The 19,488-nt window shown below is 45.3% G+C and overlaps 1 protein-coding gene across 1 annotated transcript; it reads left to right on the forward strand.

Moving 5' to 3' along the window:
* Positions 1-8,718: 8,718 nt before the first annotated feature.
* On the forward strand, positions 8,719-19,247 carry LOC147716864 (nicotinamide N-methyltransferase-like). The gene is made up of 2 exons (XM_086919815.1): positions 8,719-8,885; positions 18,603-19,247. Exons 1-2 carry the CDS (start codon positions 8,719-8,721, stop codon positions 19,027-19,029), a joined length of 594 nt encoding a protein of 197 aa, XP_086775941.1. The 3' UTR covers positions 19,030-19,247.
* The last annotated feature ends 241 nt before the right edge of the window (positions 19,248-19,488 follow it).

A 19,488-nucleotide genomic window follows, 5' to 3' on the forward strand; every position in this document is an offset into this window, starting at 1 on the left:
GTATCTCTTGGTTCCACATTTTGGGAATCTGCACTCTTCAGTGCCCTTCGTGGCCCATCAAACCTACGAGCAAAAGTTAGGATTCTTCCCTGCTCGTAATCTCTAGCATCCCTGTTGAATTTTGTGTGTTTTCGTAATTTAATTTTCTCCTGGTAGCCAATAAGGCGTTGCTTCATACTTTCACGTAATTCATCCTTTGTTTTAGTATCCTGGTTTTGTGCAATCAGAGCTTCCAATTCTTCAATCTCCTTGAGGCACTTTTCTCGGTCGCTCCATGCAAATGTTATCAATATCTTGAGCATGCCGACGAGACTTCTGTAGTGTACTCTGACCATTCCTCAAGTAGAGCCGGGTCCGGGTTTTCGTAAGATGGAAGCGTGTAGATTCTCAATCCACGTGGTATGCGCTTGACCTCGATATAATTCTGCAATGAGGTGGCTTCCCACCACTTGCGGATTTCATGCTCGAAAAGCCACTCCAGTCTGTTGAATTGTACACGTAAAGAGCCTTGTACGCCATTATCGCGTTCCCGCTCCGTACGCTGCATTGGGGTGCATTTAAACACATCTGCCGCTGCCTCATTTCGGGATGCATCAGAAAACATCTTGCGTCAATGAACTCGCCACTTGGTGCAACTAATATTATCTTCAACCACAAAAGCACTCCCGCTACAATTTATTGGCGTTATTCAACAATCTCAATGTTCATATTAAAAAATACCACGAGACAACAAATTTGTGTGTCTTGCGACTCACCCATTGGTGTTGCCCACGTATTTATCAGCGTTGATGCAGGGCAGCGGTGCTCAGACGCAACAAAAGTTCAAGGTTCAAATTCCAACACAGGTCGCTGTGGAGCACTCCGGAGTGGGTGCGACCTGAAGACGCGGCGGTAGCCCAACGTAACTTATCCAGCTCAAGACTTCCCCTTCCACAAAGAAATGAAGGGACCGCACTCAATCGAGGTTGTTACTCGGTTACTTTATTTTACCAACACCATGCATAAACACAGGACGCGTTTCGGCTTTGCGCCTTTTTCCAGCTGTGTACATAGTGCCGTAGGTTCAGAATCATTATATCTGTTACAATCCTAAATCTTCCGTTGCAATTCAAATGGACATGGATAATGGACTCAAAACATAACACATAAAGTAAAAGGAGGAGCCATTTTGGAACATGCCATTAAAGAAAGCAAATACGTTTAAATTCTTTGCTGGTACATAATAGGCATCAGTAAATTTCAAATCTATTTTACTATAATTCATGAATTTCTGTAATTCATTAATCCCTTCCAGGGATTTTACACATAGACCCATATATTTAAAAATAATACATTTTTAATATTTTAACATAAATGAAAATAATGTAAATTAGATATGTTTAAATAATATTTACAAATGCACATAAATATCTACTTATTTAAAGAAACACACACACAAATATGTGTGTATGCTTATTTAAAAATTATAAACATAAAATGTAAAACTATGATAGCAAATATTAATCTCAATAAAAAAATCTAAAACATTCCCAATGTCATTATACATAAAAAGTTAACAATATACAAAAATATATTTTACTGAAATATCTTTAAAATTACATATATTTATATATGTATATATAAATTATAAAATTAAATATGCAAGCACATAATAGTAATATATACATAACATGTATTAAACCATTAAACTCTAGGAATTATAAATACTATTCCCACTCCAATCTATGCAACAGTAGGGAAAGCGCGGGACTCAGGAGGAGTAAAATGTACTATTCCCACTCCGGTGTGTGCAACAGTAGGGAAAGCACTGGACTCAGGACAGGTAACATTTACTATTCCTGCTCCAGTCTGTGCATCAGTAGGGAATGTGTTGGATTTCGGAGGGGGCAAATTTTCTATTCCCACTTCAGTCTGTGCAACAATAGGGAAGGCGCTGGACTCTGGAGGGGTGACATTTATTATTCCCACGCCAGTGTGCGCAACAGTTGGAAAAGTGTTAAATTCAGGAGAGGTCAAATTTACGATTCCCACTCAAGAACAAGTTACAGTAGGGAAAGTGTTGGATTCAGGAGGAGTAAAACGTACTATTCCCACGCCAGTCTGTGCAACAGTAGGAAAAGTATTGGACTCAGGACCGATCAAATTTACTATTTCCACTCCAGTCCATGCAACAGTAGGGAAAGCGTTGGATTCAGCAGGGGTATAATTTACTATTCCTAATCCAGTCTGTGCAACAGTAGGAAAAGCGTTAATTTCAGGAAGTGTAACATTAAGTATTCCCATCCCCGATGATGCAACAGTAGGGAAAGCATTGGACTCAGGAGAGGTAAAATGTACTATTCCTACTTCAGTCTGTGCATCAACAGGGAAAGCATTGGACACAAAAGGGATGACATTAACTAATCTCACTCACCTGTGCAACAGTAGAGAGAGTTTAGTTCAATTCAAACAAATAACATATACTTTATTAAATACCCCTTAAAAATTAAATTCTAAATGTAAACAATTTTATGTCCAAATTTAGGAGAATGCCGACTACGAACACGAGACATTGGGATTTTTACTGGAGAAGCTGCTGACTCTCGGGAAGACGACTGAAGGGGCCAACACCCTCCTACACACTGGAACCCCTGGTACACAGACAGGGGTGGTGGCGGATCCCACAACAGACTGGATAATATGAATTGACAAAGGACTTTTTTGGGGTCTTTGGGCGGCAAGGGAGCCTGGTTGGTTATTGCTGGGGAGGAGATCTGTGGTTGCACTTTGATGGTGAGCAGGTCACCCCTACGGCTTAGGATGCCACCCAGCTACACACTGCAGGAGATACATTGGGGCAATGCCTCAGAACTATCCTACCAAATACACTAAAGATCCATCAGAGAAGGAGTTGGGATGAACATAGCCCTAAAACCACATCAGTCCCTGTTGCTAGAAGATATATGAGAAGTACTACTCTGCCAACCTCTGCCCAGTTTTCGTTTTTCGTTTTTTAATGGTTATATTTTCATTGATGATTGTATCACTGTAACTTATTTACCTAAAAAAAGGGATGTGCAGCTCTTTTAGTATTTTGACTGTAATACATGCTCTTGCAAGCACTTGCCACATGCTTGCAACTACATTTATTTACTGTATATATGTTATATATGCTCGTACTGTGCACTGCTGCTATGTGTATCCCTAAAAAAAAACTTTTAGTAGTGCATACTTACATCTCTATGCTTCAGTGTTTCAAAAGGGCCGACGAAGACGGGGGTCGGAGATTCGGTCCAACTGGCATAGTAATCAGGCCCTATATTCCCACAAACATAGCAGACAATTAAAATGTAATTAAAATAAAAAAGTGTAACACTATTAACATATTAGGTCATAAATAAAACAATTTGTAATAAATAATTTTAAATGTATCAATACTTAAATATCATCCCGCCCTATTCCTCTACATACTAAGCAACACACACCTAAAACATAACTTAGCAAATATGATAATTTCAAAATGTACATAATTAATAATGCATTAATAATAAATCATCAATACATTATTTCTTAATTACCTTCCCACCATGTCCCCCTAAAAACCCAACAACCCGCACCTAAATATATATCCTAAACATTATAATAATTAGACAATATACATAATTAGTTCTCAATTAAACAGTTCATAATAAATAACCAATAATTAATTAATTACATAGAATTGACCTCCCACCCTTTACCCCAACAAACCTAACAACCCCACCTCAAATATATCTTAAACAATATACTAACTACACAATGTACAAAACGATTTATCAATTAAGTAATTAACCATAATTAAACATCTATTAAAATTAATTTTAATTAATAAACTTCCCACCCTTTGCACCTACAAACCGACCAACCCGCACATGTAATATAACTTAAAAAATAGCTTAATTGAACAATTTACATAATTGATTATCCATTAAATAATTTTGTTTTTGTTTTGTTCATAAAAATATAAGATATTTTCTTCATTGGTGTGGTATTTCCATTGCGTCGCCATTTGAAGTGTTGCACAAATACTTTACACAATGCCTCTTAAATTAAGCCCGACTTCTCTGAGCCAAGCTATCAGAAGGTGAGAACAGGTTAATTTATGGGGTATATCTGATTTACCCTGACTGAGATTGTGGTTCCTGCTGGGACAGGGTGAAGAACTATGCCAACCAGAAACCCAATTTCTTACAAACCCTAGCAGCATGACCTCTCTCCTTCCTCCTTCCATAAGTCCAAGAGACCACATTACCATGTTCCTTGTACAAAGTGGATTAATTAACCTGCTACGCCTTCGACCTCTCTAACCACACAAGCATAAATGGAGATAAATTCTTATATAAAGAGGGTTAAAGTGGTGTCACAGATAGTCTCACTGTATGTGGTGAACATAGAACCACAATATGAGAGGTTTGCTGTAATCCTGAATCGCTGATGCCACGGCTTCCTGCACTGCACATTGTAACTCCTTCCATTGCCTTGAATCTCTTTTTGGTTCTGATTGACTTCCCGACATATGGCTGTGAGCAGGTCATAGGTTTCTGCTGACAAGGATGTTGTTTGCTTACATAAAGGAAGGAAGTTTGGGATTAACTGAAACTGTGCCCTTCTTGACAGAGTATGTCTTCTGGAGGCATCTGGGGCAGTACTTCAGATTCAACTCGGATTGGTCTGATAATGTGGGCTTACATGCTCTAACAATATGGTTGTTTGGCAACATTCTTAATATTATTGACCTTTCCATCTTCTGCAATTCAGTGGGATGGCTCTGAATAATCCTCATGACTGGGGAAAGTGAAAGGTTATAGGTTGTCTTCTATATGCTTGGAGCAGCTAATTGGACACTGTTGGAAATGACTCTTTCTGCAGGGTCATCCCCAAACGTTTGCCTTTCTTGTCCCCTGGTTGCTGAATTCATTTTTGATGGCTTAAGGTCTATGGGCACTCTACCACTGCTAGCCAATGCTAAAGTGTATATGCTATGTACTCTAAACAAGTCTCAGGTCGGTCACTGCAGAGACTGTGTGTGCAGATTTAAACTTCCATTTCGACCTGGCAAGTTCACCTATTTGCTAGACCCTTTTTTTTACATGTAAGTCACCACTAAGGTAGGCTTGAGGTAAGGGTGCAGTGTATTTAACAAATAGGACATAAACCTATTTGTTTTAGGGGGCGTGGCTTAGGCGCTGATGTAGATAGAGGCGAGCTCCGGAGCTCCTCCGCGGCTCTCCTCCACAAATAACGATCCTGGTCAACAATCCTGTGACGGGCGCCACAATCCGTACATGAAGGTCCGGTGCCCCTTTTGAGCGCTACTGCCGAGTGCGGCGGAGGCGAGAAGGGGCCGAAAAACAGGGTCACATACCTCCCTCCCTGCTCGTTGTAACTTCAGGCGGCAAGATGATGTCCGTGATCGGCGAGACTGACGCCAGGCAGTAAGGTGGACTATCAAGTCTGGAGGCTGCATCGGAGGAGCTGGGTCTCTGCCACTGAGACTGGAGGAGAGACTGCTGCTCCTGTTTGTGGCTGCAGTGAGGAGGCATGGCATACCGGCGGGCGGGGGCCATACAACTGCATCTGTTTTGCCCTGGCTGCCTGGCTCTAAGATGGCGGCGCCCGGGATAGGACGGGCGCCATTTGGTGATCGGCGCAAATTCGTCTACTGAGGGCCCTACAAGTTTCCCACTGAAGGCAGCAGAGGCCCCTGCATCGGCCCAGACCCAGGGAGACTCGAGGTGAACTGCAGAGCGGCCTGAAATCCTGTGGGGGAATCGGGGCACACAGTGCACCTGGCGACCGGCTCCACGCACAGCTGCTAGACTGAGGCCTGACCCAGTTCGGACAGAGGGCTCCCCTGAAGTAGTGGTCTGGATTGTGCCCCGGGCCTTTCGTTGAGGCGACTGACGACAAGGCCCACAGGTGCTGGGGAAGTTCCCCCATGGGGTCCCTGGTGGATGACCAGTGACGACTCACCTGGCTGAAAGCTCTTGACAACGTGCCTGTACACCCCTGGGTCCTGTGGAGACATTGACCTACTGTGAGGTGCCAAGGGGCCCAACGCTGGTGTCAAACTTGTGACAGGTGTGGGCGAGGTGTGAATGGTCGGATGGATAGCGGGTGGCACCGCCTTGGCATTGCCTGTTACGGATCAGGCGGCTTGGCGCTGAGAGGGCCCCTGTGCGGCATCGAGCCTAAACAGACTCAGAAGGGCACCCAGGACAGGTTAGTGGTGGTGCCTTGCTGCTGTGAGGTGCAGACACGGGCTCCCCCAGAGCTGCTGCTACTGAAAACATATCCCCACAACAATGGGTCGCGTCTCCAGAAAAAAGGGCTTTGAGGTGCTGCACCTGGATGAGCCGTCACGCCACATGGAGGACGGAGGTGGGGATACGGAGAGACGGGGGCTGAGACCGCCTGGAGATCCTACCCTGGGCAAAATAATGCAGGCCATCATGGCGTCGCGCGAAGCATTGGAGAAAAGGATGGACGTCATTGGAACGGACCTCACACTATTGAAGGACGACCACAGTAAGCTCAAGGAGAGAGTGGCGACACAGGAGACCAACATGAAAAGTATTCCTGATGAGGTGACCACCCTATGATGCTCCTTGAGTGCAATGACGCACAGAGTCAAGGCGCTGGAGGTCTGAACGGAGGACAGTGAAGGCCGCTCACGGCATCATAACCTCGGCATCATGGGTGTGCCGGAGCGTGAGGAGGGCCCAGATGCGGTTCAACTTCTGGAGAACTGGCTGCGGGCAGAGGTCACCCCAGATGCTTTTTCCCCATTCTATGCGCTGGAGCGAGCACACAGGGTCCCGGCCCGCCCGCCCCCGACCGATAGTGGCTAGGCTATTGCACTATCGCGACTGGGACTTCATCCTACAAAGGGCTCGAGAACAACAGAACCTGCAAATAGGAAATGGCCGGGTGATGATATTTCCGGATTAAACCAGGGAAGTGCAACGGTCCTCCTTTTTGGCCGTCAAGAAGAGGCTACGACAGCTCAGCATCCCATACGCCATGCTCTTGCCAGCACGTCTGCGGGTGACGGCAGATGCGAAGACCCACTTTTTCCTTACCCCGCAGACAGCATGGAACTGGTTGGAGGGTCAGGGTGGTGCGACGGGGGGCTTCTTGCGGCCAACTTCACCTCGAGAACGACATGAGTCTGCCTCGCCAAAGGGAAGACCTGCTTCCCCGGTGGCTCAGAGACATGAACGGGACAAGGCGATCGGGGCTGTGGTGGTCATCAGTCAGGGAGCGGCCAGCCCATTGAGTGTTGTCACTAAAGCAGAGAAGAGTGGAACAGGGAACCCGGGCTCCGGCAGCTCCCAGGGCCTCTCCGATATGGAATTACCAAATGTCACCCCAAAGACAGCGGACAGAATGTTTGGGTGATGGGCCTGCAGCAGTTATGGGTGATACATGATGTAGGGCCTGTTACGCGACCTGCTCTTGGGGGCCGATTGGAGATGGGGCAGCGCGACTGATGGTGATCTCAAGTATGCCTGGGTCTTAGCTGGCTATACAGGTTTTTCTCCAAGGGGAGGGTGGCCGGGGGGGGGCTCTGGGGGCATTAAACGTTGCAGTTATGCTTTTGAGCAGTTAGGTTTGGATGGGAACCTGTTCTTGTGTGCCTGTCCTGGGGAGTGAGAGTTGGGGGCAGTTTATGTGTTGGGGGGGCTGGGGGAGGGTCGGGCATGTTTCTGGCGGGGGGTGCAGTAAATGCGTACACACAACAGATCCATGGGTACCTCCATAGGCCTTAAAGTCACTACCTGGAATGTACGAGGAATGCATACCATGTGCAGGCGACACAAAATACACGCATACTTGGTACGGAGGGGAGTGCAGATCGCTCTCCTTCAGGAAACACACTTGACGAAGGTAGAGGGAACGGCACTACAACGTCACTGGAGAGGTCAGGTTTTTACTCGGCATATGACAGGGGAACACTGGTTTGGATAAGAGCAGGATTACCGTTTCAATGTTTGAGGCAGGTGGTTCATTCCGAGGGTAGATTTACAGTGGTCACAGGGCGACTAGATGGATGGGACATTAGGCTGGGAAGCATATACGCCTCCAATATAGAACAACCCACCTTTCTTGCACAACTTTCACAGAAGGTGGCGGGGGTGCTCACGGGTCCTGTGTTAATGGGGGGGATTTTAACTGTGTAACAGATGTGGACCTGGACCGTTCCCACCCACCACTCCCTGATGCCCCTACTTGTAGAATAGCAGAAGGTTGGCGGGATTGGCAGCAGAGTTGGGGGCTTACAGATACCTTGAGGGCCCACCATCCCAGGGAACTTAACTACTCTTACGTTTCTGCTGTTCATGAGCTGCATGTCAGATTGGACCTGGTCTTGTGCTCCCGCATGTTCATATGCAGGTTACGACGAGTGAATACCTAGCCAGAACAACCTCTGATCACAACCCCCTACTGGTGGCCTTGAATTGAGTTTGGGTTACAAAGGCGAATCGTAATTGGCGTCTTAGGCCGGAGGCCCTGGAAGACCAGGTCTTACGGACCACCATAGGCACATCCATAGGGGAGTACTTCCAGCACAATGCGGCACCTCCTCCAGTCGGCATCTTGAATGGGATGCATTTAAAGCGGTGATCTGCGGGCGGTGCATTGGAGAGGCGTTGGGTGTTCGCAGAACTCTATTGAGTGAGGTACAGGGGCGGAACAATGGCTTCGGAACGAGAAAGACCGGGGTGGGTAGATGTCCAGGAGGAACTACTAAGGGCAAAGGAGGAGCTGGCCACAGAAGGGGAGAGGCTGAGATGTTTTGATTATAAGGCCTACATGGTGCGAGCGCATGCAGAACGCGATAAGTCAGGAGCGCTCTTGGTCTGGTTAGCGAATCCGGCCCGTAGGGGCACACCGATCCTTGAGCTACGAGACGAGGGGGGACATCCCACTTTGGGCAGCAGGCAATCAACATGCAATTCCTAGATTACTACTCCACGTGCTAGACCCCAGGGACCTGGAGGACAGGGATTTCCTAGATATAGAATTACCGCAGATTAAAGCGGGCCGCCCGGTGGAAGTGGGCGAAGTCCGGAGTGCACTTAAATGCATGGCTAAGAACAAAACCCCAGGCACTGATGGGTTCCCGTCGGAGTTTTATGTCGCTTATATTGGCCCCACAGCTGGTGTCTCTCTACAATTGATCAAAACAGGTTGGTTATTTGCCCATCTGGATGAGCGAGGCGGTGATTGTCCTGCTCCTTAAACCGGGGAAACTGGAGTGGGATCGTACAGCGTATCGCCCCCTCGCGATGTTAAACATTGATTATAAGGTACTGAGTGGCATATTGGCACATTGCCTGATGGTGCACATGATGACCCTGGTACATGAGGACCAATCTGTTTCATCCCCACCCGGAACACGGCGGTGAATATTAGGAGGCTGTGTCAACTACTGCAGGTGCCGGAGGCCGGAGGTGAAGAGGCATGTGTGCTATCCATTGACATTGAAAAGGCCTTTGATAGCCTAGAGTGCCCATACTTGTTTCGGGTTTTAAGTGCCTTCAGCCTGGGTGAGGGGTTCTTGGCATGGATGCAGATCCTATACTCCAATTCGACGGCCAGAGTCCGGACGGGGGGTGATTTCGGCAGTGTGTGCGTTGGGTAGGGAAACGAGGCAGGGCTGCCCACTATCTCCCCTCCTGTTTGCCGTAGCAATGGAGCCCCTAACGGTGTGTGCACTTAGGGGGGAACACTACAGGGGCCTAGAGGTGCTGGATCGAATGCACCATATTGCCCTATACGCCGACGACTTACTGATGTTCCTCGCCGATAACATTGGCGCGCTCCGTGGAGCTCAGCAACTGCTGGAGAGATTGGGAAGGGTGGCGGGGCTCAGGGTTAACTGGGCCAAGACCTGTCTGTTTCCAATGCGGGGTGACCGTGGTGCTCCCCCTGAGGGGCTGGATGGGAGATGGAAAGGTATCTGTTTACCGCACTTGGGGCTGCGGATTTACCATGGTGCAGCCAATTTATTTGAAGGTAATATAGGCCGGGCCCTGAGAAACACCAAGAATAACCTGGACTTCTGGGGGTCATTACCCTTGTCACTCGCGGGGCCAGTGGCACTACTAAAAATGATAACCCTCCCCCTGTTGCTCTATTACTTTGTGACTCTGCCACTTTGGATACCAGGGAGGTACTTCGCCCAACTCAGCTCCATGATCTCAGGCTTCTTGTGGGGTTCAGGGAAGCGCAGAGTGGCACTACCTACCCTGATGCGCCCAAGACAGGAGGGTGGCCTTGCAGCGCCTGATTTCGAGGCCTACTACCATGCAGCCCAATTTCAATGGTTTACGCAAAGATTGGCGGGGAGGTTGGGCCTGGAAATGGCTCAGAGAGGCAGGGTCGCCGAGATGCACCACCTGGTGCGGATTCTACTGTGCCTCCCGTTGCGGGAAGGGAAGGTCCCCAGGGAGCTCTGGGTCCTGAGGCTCTGCTGGAATAGGGTCCTACGACGCCATAAGGGTGGCTCGGCGTATTCGCCTGAGATTCCGATATGGCTCTGCATGAAACTTCCGCATGGGGGGAATTGGCAGCGGCTGCATGAGTGGGAGGAATTTGGGATCTCCACCCTTGGGGATCTGTACGAAGATGATGCACTCCATTTCAAGAACTAGTGGACAGACATGAGCTACCTGCAAAGGACTTTCTCCTACACGTGGCCGTGACGGCTGCGATGCGCAAACATTGGAAGGGAGGACTAGAGGAGCCACGGGTTTTACCCCCTTGCCAATACGTGGTCACCTCTGCGGGAAGGGTCAAGGCGGTCACGTGCCTCTACCGCAGCTTGACACAGGGCTTGAGGACCCCAGTGGAGACATTGCGCGCCAAATGGGAGGTGGACCTTGGAACTCCCATCGAGCCTAAACCTTGGGAAATGCTAATGGAAAAAGCATGGAAATGTTCCCGAAACGCCTGATTTCAACTCATCCAATTTTATGTGTTCCATCGGGCGTACCTCACTCCTTCCAAACTTAATGAGTTCTTCGACTCCCATGCTGCCTGTCCATGATGCAGACTGGAGGATGCAGGGTACATGCATATGTTCTGGGATTGCCCTATACTCCGGGGGTACTGGGGAGGGATAATGACCAAATTGACTGAGGTAACAGAGAGGGACCTACAAAGTACTCCAGCTGTGTGTCTGCTACACTGGTTCCCCCACACTGTCCGCAACAACACTACCAGCAGGTTTTTGGATTTGGGTCTGGTTCTAGCCAAGCGCGAAATCACCAGTCATTGGAAAGCGGCCACAGGCCTTAATGCAGGGTGCTGGCTCAGAGAATCTCTTAAGTGGGCGGACTACGAGGGGACCCTCCAACTCCAACTAGCTCAAAGAACTGACAATGACAAGTTATGGGACACAGCCAGAGCCTGGGTAGCACCGACAGATCTACTTAAGGACCAGATTGATGAAGAGGACTGATCCTCCTGAACTTGCATGCCCTTTAGGTTGTACGGGACCTCAGCTGCGGACAGTGTGATGACTAAGTAGGCGGGAGGTGGGATCTCCTGATTGGGCGCATTCTCCCGGATGGAGATTAGACCACTGACACAGGTCTCAATGGAGTGTGCGGAATACATTATGAGCGGCACACATGCCATTGGAGAAGCAGCATGTCTGAGGGGAGGGAGGAGGGTAGGGGGAAGGGTTGCGGAGGGATGGATGTAAATCTGTTAGGGGGAAGGAGAGTTGGATGTTCGGTTCCCTGATCTATTGAATGGAAGACGACTATATCTAGTATGAATGAGTACTAAATAGCTTGAGTCCCGCAGAGATATGCTGCTAGGCGACGAAGTTATGACATTCACTGCACGTTGAAAGTGCAGTGAATGCAACTGAATGGCTGAAAGGTGAAGCAATGTTCTACTATATCTGCATTTATAACTTAGACGTTATGAGCTTACCATGCATTTAATGACAACGTGAAAAAGATGTATCCCCTCAGAACAAAAAAAAAAAGAACTTATTCGTTTTACATGTCCTGGTATTGAAAAACTCAATTAAAATGTTCAATATTACAAGGCCTATCACTTCCATAGGTTATCATTGTGATTACCTTGTTACACTTTAAGGTGTAATTTCCATTTGGGAAAAGATAGAAATTTGGAGTTAGGTGTCTCTGGATTCACAATTTAAAATCACAACTATGGTGAAGTCAGGTTTTAAATTGTAAGTCTGAAAATGCCAATTTTAGAAAGTTATATAAAACCACAAAATATGCCTACACCACCCTTACTTCTATACGATGCTACTTATAAAGGCCAAACAATCACTTACACATATACACTACAATTGATTTACAACATCACACATCCCAAAGAAAAATTCTCAATGAAAGACAATACATAATAAGTTCATATACATTTGATTACAATAAATGAAAGACAATATGTGTATTGTTCTATTAATGTTCATAGGTTGCAATGTATAGTAGTGTAAGTTTATAAATGTACAGTTATTCCTTTTTTGTCATGTAAAGAAAAAAATAGTTTTGAAAGAAAAAGAAAAAATGAATGGTATAAAATAAATACCTGGTCAAACTATAAAAGTGATTGTTTGGCCTTTATAAGTAGCATCGTATAGAAGTAAGGGTGGTGTAGGCATATTTTGTGTTTTTTTGTTTAAAAAGGGTCCAGCCTAACCCATACCCTGATGGACCTAACTCCTTCGGGTTACAAACATTTAGAAAGTTGGTATTTTCCTACTTTAACCATTCTGTGCCACTGCCTGTCTCTGAATACATGTCTGGGTTGGGTGAAAGTGTGTGCATTCCCTTTAGAAAGTCACAAACAAAGGGGGATGGGCTGTGACATTCACACCCCGATGGATCATCACCAGGCTAATGGGAATTCATGTGCTATATTGGGAGCTGACACTTTCACCTGAATAGGGTTGTGCTCATTCCCATACAAAGAGCTGCATACCCCATAGTAGTGAGTCTGGAGCCAGGCCAGGAAAGGCAAGTCCCTTGTGTTCTCTTTGAAGTCTCCCCCACTCAAATGCACAACTGGGTAGAGGTACTGGACCCCAGACACCACCAAATCAGAACGCTGACTGGAACAAGGACATGCTGACAAGAAGAAGAGCTGCTGTGTTGTAGGAGGGACTGCCATTCTGCTAACTGTGTTGCTGTGTTGGCCTGCTGCCTGCTTATTGCTGTGTTATAAAAGGGACTGTCACTTTGCTACTTTCCTTGTTGTGTTGGCCTGGTGCCTGCTTCTTCTTGCCTGAGAGCGAGCAGGACTGGACCTGTTTTCCACATCCTTGAACCCAAGTTCTCCAAGGTCTTGCAGGCTTGCCTTCTGTTTTGAAGTCTATGTGCCATAATAGACTTTCTTCCACCCTGCTTCAGTTGATGCACCCTGCCAACTCTGAGTCCTACCCTACCGAGAGGTGTTAATCCATTACTGGGCCTTGAAAGTGGATTCTGCAATTGTTTTGCTACACGATTTGATGCATTGACAACTTTGCACTGATCAGAACTTATGCATTGCCCTTCATTACCGCAGCAGAGCCACACTTTTAGGACATCTTTATGATGATGTGGGACTCAACAGCGAAGTTCAATGACGACGCAGCGCATGCTTAGTGAAGGCATTGACAACGACACAGGACACGACTGCAAGGCTCACTGAGGATGCAGTGCCTGAAATGTAAAGGGTTGGACGATGACGAGTGACCCAACTGCGAGGCTCAACATTGATGCATCAGCCCAACTGTGTGAATCATAACCGATATGTCAAGTCTTCAACTCGGATGCTTGCTCCATCCAAGGTACTTTTTCAGTGGGTCCTGAATGGGTCTTGTTTCCAACCTGCCCTCCATTGCAATTTGCCTGAACTTTTCCAAATGAAAGCAAGTAGGTGCTATTTGCTTCTAAGCACTATATTGCAGTTTATCTGTACAAATTCATATCTCTGGTTCAATTTGTTGGAGTATTGTCATTGTGGTCTTTCTTTACTCATATAAATATACTGTATTTTTTCTAAACTAGTGTTGAGTCTTTTTTGTGGTGTTTTCAATGTGTCACTGTAATAATGGAGTTCCACAAATACTTTACACATTGTCTCTTAGGTTGAACCTGACTGCTCTGTGCCAAGCTACCAAAGGGTGAACACAGGTTAATTAAGGTTGTGTATCTGGCTTTCCCTGACTAGGATTGTGATCCCTACTTGAACAGAAGCACACCTCTGCAAAATAGAGACCCTATTTCTAATAGACATGCACTTTGATCTGCACTCAGCTCTTCATATTGGGGCTCAGATTTACGAAGGGCTTGAATCGCATTACCTCGTGGAAGCCGTTAAGTGAGATTTACAATGCCACGCCAATTGAAGAGAAACCTCAGACAGATTATAAAGGAGGCTCTTCTTGACAAACTCAGCAATTACTGCTGCTCCCCCTACGCCGATATCAATATCGTCTATGATGAGTTTACTAACTGGTTAACAACAGCCGTGGATTTTCTTTCCCCTTTTAAGAAGCACTATGATGCAAGAAAACGCCTCTGTGCCCCATGGTTTTCTGATAGACTGAGAAAGCTCAGGCACCTCTGTCAACATCAGGAAAGAAAGTGGCGGATGGAACCCTCTATACCAGAAAAGGATCCGCATAAACTCAGGCTGAGGGAATATAAGCAAGCTATTAGCGAGGAAAAGGTCTCCTATTATTCAACTATGACAGAATCTATTAGATCCTCTAGGGAACTTTTTACGATGCTCAATTCCCTCGTAGCCCCCTCGACCAGTGCTAATACTGATGTCTCACAGGAACATTGTGACAAGATGGCAGGCTTCGTCTAGGCCAAAATCAAGAACATTTACTCCTCCTTGGAGAAGTTAAACTTGGCGGGAGTTAAAACTAATCCACCTCCTGATCCTATGGTAACAGCACTGGTGGACTGCCATTTGTGCTTCTTTCCCCCTATCCTTCAAGAGAATACTGAGCTGTTGTTAAGTTGGATCAGATCTGGTTGTCCTCTCGAACCCTGTCCTAAGATTTTGAAACTAGGAAGGGAGGCTATTGCACCTCCCCTGCCCGCTACTCTCAATAACGCCATCTCTTCAGGCCATTTTCCCACCGCATTGAAAACTGTGGTGCTAAAACCTCTGTTAAAGAAGGCTTCTCTTGACCCAACAGAGGTAAAAAACTATCGGCCCTTTCCCTGTTGCCCGTTCCAGCTAAGATCCTGGAAAAACATCTTAACCGCCATCTCAGTTTCTGCTTGGAGGATTTCCAATTGCATTGTGGCTCACAACATGGTTTCAGGAGTATTGTTGAATGCTTTTAAAGACAACGGTTAATGCTGTCTTCGTACTGTGTTCACTCCTGAAACCATGGTCAGGTCCAGGAAGATCAGTAAAGTGGAATATGTGACTTTACATTGCATGCTAATACATTGCATGCCGTTGCAACGCAAAATTTTACTCCTCCTGGACCTGACGGCAGCCTTCAATATGATTTCTCCATGTAGACTGGCTGGCAGGCTGCGGGAAATTGGGATTGAGGACTCGGCACTCAATTTGCTTTCATCTTTCCTTACGGATCGTTCACAAATAGTCAAGATGGGGCAATTTCTTTCTGCCCCAAAACGACTGTTTTGTGGAGTCCCCCAGGGATCATCATTGAGTCCTACACTCTTTAACATCTATGTAGCCCTGCTCACCGCTGTGGTAAGGTCTTTTTGCCTAGAAGTCCTTTCCTACTCTGATGACACTCAGATTTCGATATCCATCAAAGAGAGTGTCTCAGCCTCTGCAGTAATTTTCAAAAACTGTATGCCGGCGGTGGCTGCATGGATGGTTGAGAATTACCTTAGACTCCAAGGGGGTTAAAACCGAGGTTTAATCTTGGGAGACCCGAGGGACATCTGGTCAGATGCCTGGAGGCCTGTCTCTCTTGGATCTTGCCCTTCCACCTGTCGTAGCGCCAAGAACCTAGGTATCACAGTGGACCCCTCTCTTTCATTGAGTTCCCAAATAATAGAACTGTCTCTGCCTGTTTTGGGATGATACGGACTCTCAGGAAGATCTTACATTTTCTTTCCCTTCCAGCTCGGAAACAGGCAGTGGTGGCCCTTGTGGTTTCAAGGTTGGAATACTGCAACACTCTTTATTTAGGGATCAACAAGGGACTCCTACATAGGATTCAAAGGATGCAGAATGCCGCTGCTAGGCTGGTGATGAGTCTCCCTAAATTTCATTCAGTTTCAGCCACCATCAGAACCCTTCATTGGCTCCCCCTGGGGAGGAAAATTTTGTTCAAAGCCCTGTGCTTGGTTCACAAGCTGTCCACAATAGGGGGTCCGAAGGCATCAATAAAATGTTCCAAAGATACCTTTCTGACAAGAATCGGGTAATAGTTCCTAGGGTTAGGAAAGTCAGGTGGGGGCATTTTCATTGATAGGGGCTGATTTGTGGAATTTGCTTCCTCCCTCAATTTCCACTCTGGAAACCCATTCTTCATTTCGTGAATCCTTGAAGACCTAGGGGTAGATGTATCAACATACCCTTTTGCGATTTCTAAATAGCGATTTTTAAGGAATCGCTATTTAGAAGCCGCAAAATGGGATGTATGTAGAAAATCGCTATTTTTTAGCGATTTCTTAATCCTCCTTATTTGCGAATTCGCAATTTGCGATTTCACAATTAAGGAATAATTTCCCATTTATTCCTATGGGCCAGGAGGCCCATAGGAATGATTGTGAAATAATTCTCAATTTGCAAATCGCAATTTGCGAATTGCAAAATGAGAATAAATTCAAGGGTGCAGGGGTTTCTTAAGGACACCCTGCTGCACCCCTGAAATGTACATGTTTGTCCATATGGCGCTCATACATGCCCTATGGGCATGAATGTGCGTCACATGCCACCTTCACAAATGCCAAATTGTGCATTTTTAAAAGAATTTGCAAATTACCATTAACTACAAGTTGGTGGTAATTTGTGATTTCTTAACCTAAATTCGCAATTCCAAAATGCTACATACATAGCATGTAAGGAATCGCAAAATTGCGATTCCTTAAATGCTTAAGCAAAATAAGGACTCGCAAATGTTTGCGATTCCTTATTTTGCGGATTTTTTGTAACATGCCAAAACATGCAAAAAGACCGTTTGCAATTCGCAAACGCCGGAATTCTGCGAATTCCTGCCTTTGCGAATTGCAGTCGGCTTGATACATCTAGCCCCTGGCTTTTCATCTGTCCCAATCTTTCATCTGCCCTAATCTTTTAGCCCTGAACCATAGTGAAATCAGATACTCTGATCTCTGTCAGCAGCGCCTTGATGCCCCTGGGCTTAGTTTGCGCTTTATAAGACTTATATTCTTTCATACATTCATTCATTCACGCAGAGCCACCATGCATAGCTCTGTATGGCATAGTAAATATGGAGTAACGTAATGCAGCACAAGTCTCTGCCTTGGGAAAACGCTCCATGGGTGGAGCATGGGTTATCCCACAGATGGTATTTTGGCACGTTCCCAAATATACTTACACAAGTAAACCTGGGAATTCCTAAAAATGCTACTCGATCCCAGGTGAGGCTTAACAAGGAGTTCACTTTCACAAACTTTTTGCTGATCCCAAAGAGTTCCTTTGTGGTTGTCACACACGTATTTTGTATGCACAGCATTTTCACACATGCAACAGACATAGCAGACGCATCATGCTATCAACAATGTGTGCATTGTGTTTACACCTAATTAGTACATCATCATGCGTGGATTATGGAGGTTTTTCTGCTGCTTCCCCCACTGCACTGAAAATTGTAATTACAGAGCCCTACTCACTAAAGTGCATGCAGTTTATTAATTTACCCTTTGTGGTATTTATGTTAACTTGATTATGTTCTCTAAATGAAGGTCTGGTACTACGAATGCTCTTTCCCCTGATCTAGGAGAATTTTCTTCTTACTAAATATAGTATGATACAATGAGAGCTAATTAACATAAGACTTCATTAATGATTCGAATTACGGAAAGCATCCTGATGCTCTCCGAATATTTTTTTTCTTTATGAACTCGAAAGATCGTAATTAGTAATAAAATACACTAGTAATCGGAACATGGATTGATTGATAATTTTCTTTTCTATTTAACTTTGGTATTACGTTAACACTTAGGGAATATGAGTTTTATTTTTGTTATTGCTGTTTTGGTTAAACATCTATTTTTGTGCGTTGAAAGGATATAATATTGTTTATTGTTTATGGTTACTATAATGGATATTCTCAGATTATTTGCTCTGAATTACGTGCATAATTATGCAGATAGTTACCATTGTGGCAGCTCAGTTTTTCTGGGGAATTTTTTCCATGCAGTGATAGAGAACTCAGGGAAGGTCTCCCTCTACATCCACAATCTGGTGAAATTGTACAAAAACGGCTAAGTGGAGATTAACTTATTTTCCCAATGTGCCTTAATATGTTAATTACACAATATTATTAAGACCTTTCTGACCACTAATGCAATTCGTCTACATGAATTCAGTTTCCTAAATAATATTATTCATCGATGAATGTATTTTTATGTTTTTAGGGAACAAGGTATTGAAAAGGAAGATGAGTTAAGAAGAAAAATTACTCAAAGTGTGAAGTGTGATGTCACTGCAAAGGACCCGTTATCGCCTAAAGTCCTGCCTCCTGTGAACTGTCTGTTCCTGGTTCATTGTTTAGAAGGTGTATGTCCTGATAAAGAAGCCTACCTGAATGCATTGGAAAATCTCTCCACATTGTTGAAAAGTGGAGGACATGTGTTAATGATTGCGTGGCTCAACTGCACATTTTTCATGATAGGAAGTTTCAAAGTTCTAAGTCTATGCGTTGATGAAGAGTTGATGAAGAAATTGCTAACTGTAACAGGCTTTGTCATTGAAGAACTCACGGTAGTTCCTAGATATGAAAAACAACTTTATTCTCGTACTGATGCAGACGCTGCGATATATGTTGTTGCAAAAAAAGTTTAAATGTTTCATTGCATTCATTTATTTTTGCCTCCCAGCGCTCAAGCCCAGTCGGAAATACTCATTTAAGGAGACGCATGTTCACAGTATATTAAATGAACAATGGCAACAACATAATTATTATGAATAAACACCATCACTCACGAAAATACAGGGCACAGATATTAGAATTGCATATATAGCAGGTTTTCACATTAAAGCCAGACTATTACTTTTGCCATGGCTTATTTGTTTTTCTCTGTGAGATGCTCTAAGTATAAAGGCTATACCCTACATTTGTTCTGTCTTTACTATGCCATATAATCCAAACTGCACATCAATGTTAAGTCCAAACTGAAATTGCCCCTACCTTGCTGTCAGTGTAGCAGATGTTGTCCACGCTAGAGTAGAAGTTAATGCTACTGCTGTGGTCTATCTGTTGTGGAAGAAGTTGTTTTTGCTGTTGTGCCTGCTGTGGTTACT

This window comes from Lissotriton vulgaris, chromosome 5 (genome assembly GCF_964263255.1).
Source record: "Lissotriton vulgaris chromosome 5, aLisVul1.2, whole genome shotgun sequence".
Taxonomy (NCBI): domain Eukaryota; kingdom Metazoa; phylum Chordata; class Amphibia; order Caudata; family Salamandridae; genus Lissotriton; species Lissotriton vulgaris.

Excerpts from the sequence above, each read along its gene's own strand:
- LOC147716864 (XM_086919815.1), top strand. The coding sequence starts at position 8,719 with ATGGCTTCGGAACGAGAAAGACCGGGGTGGGTAGATGTCCAGGAGGAA. Across the intron at positions 8,886-18,602 it reads TCAGGAGCGCTCTTGGTCTG|GGAACAAGGTATTGAAAAGG; the intron begins GTTAGCGAATCC and ends TTATGTTTTTAG.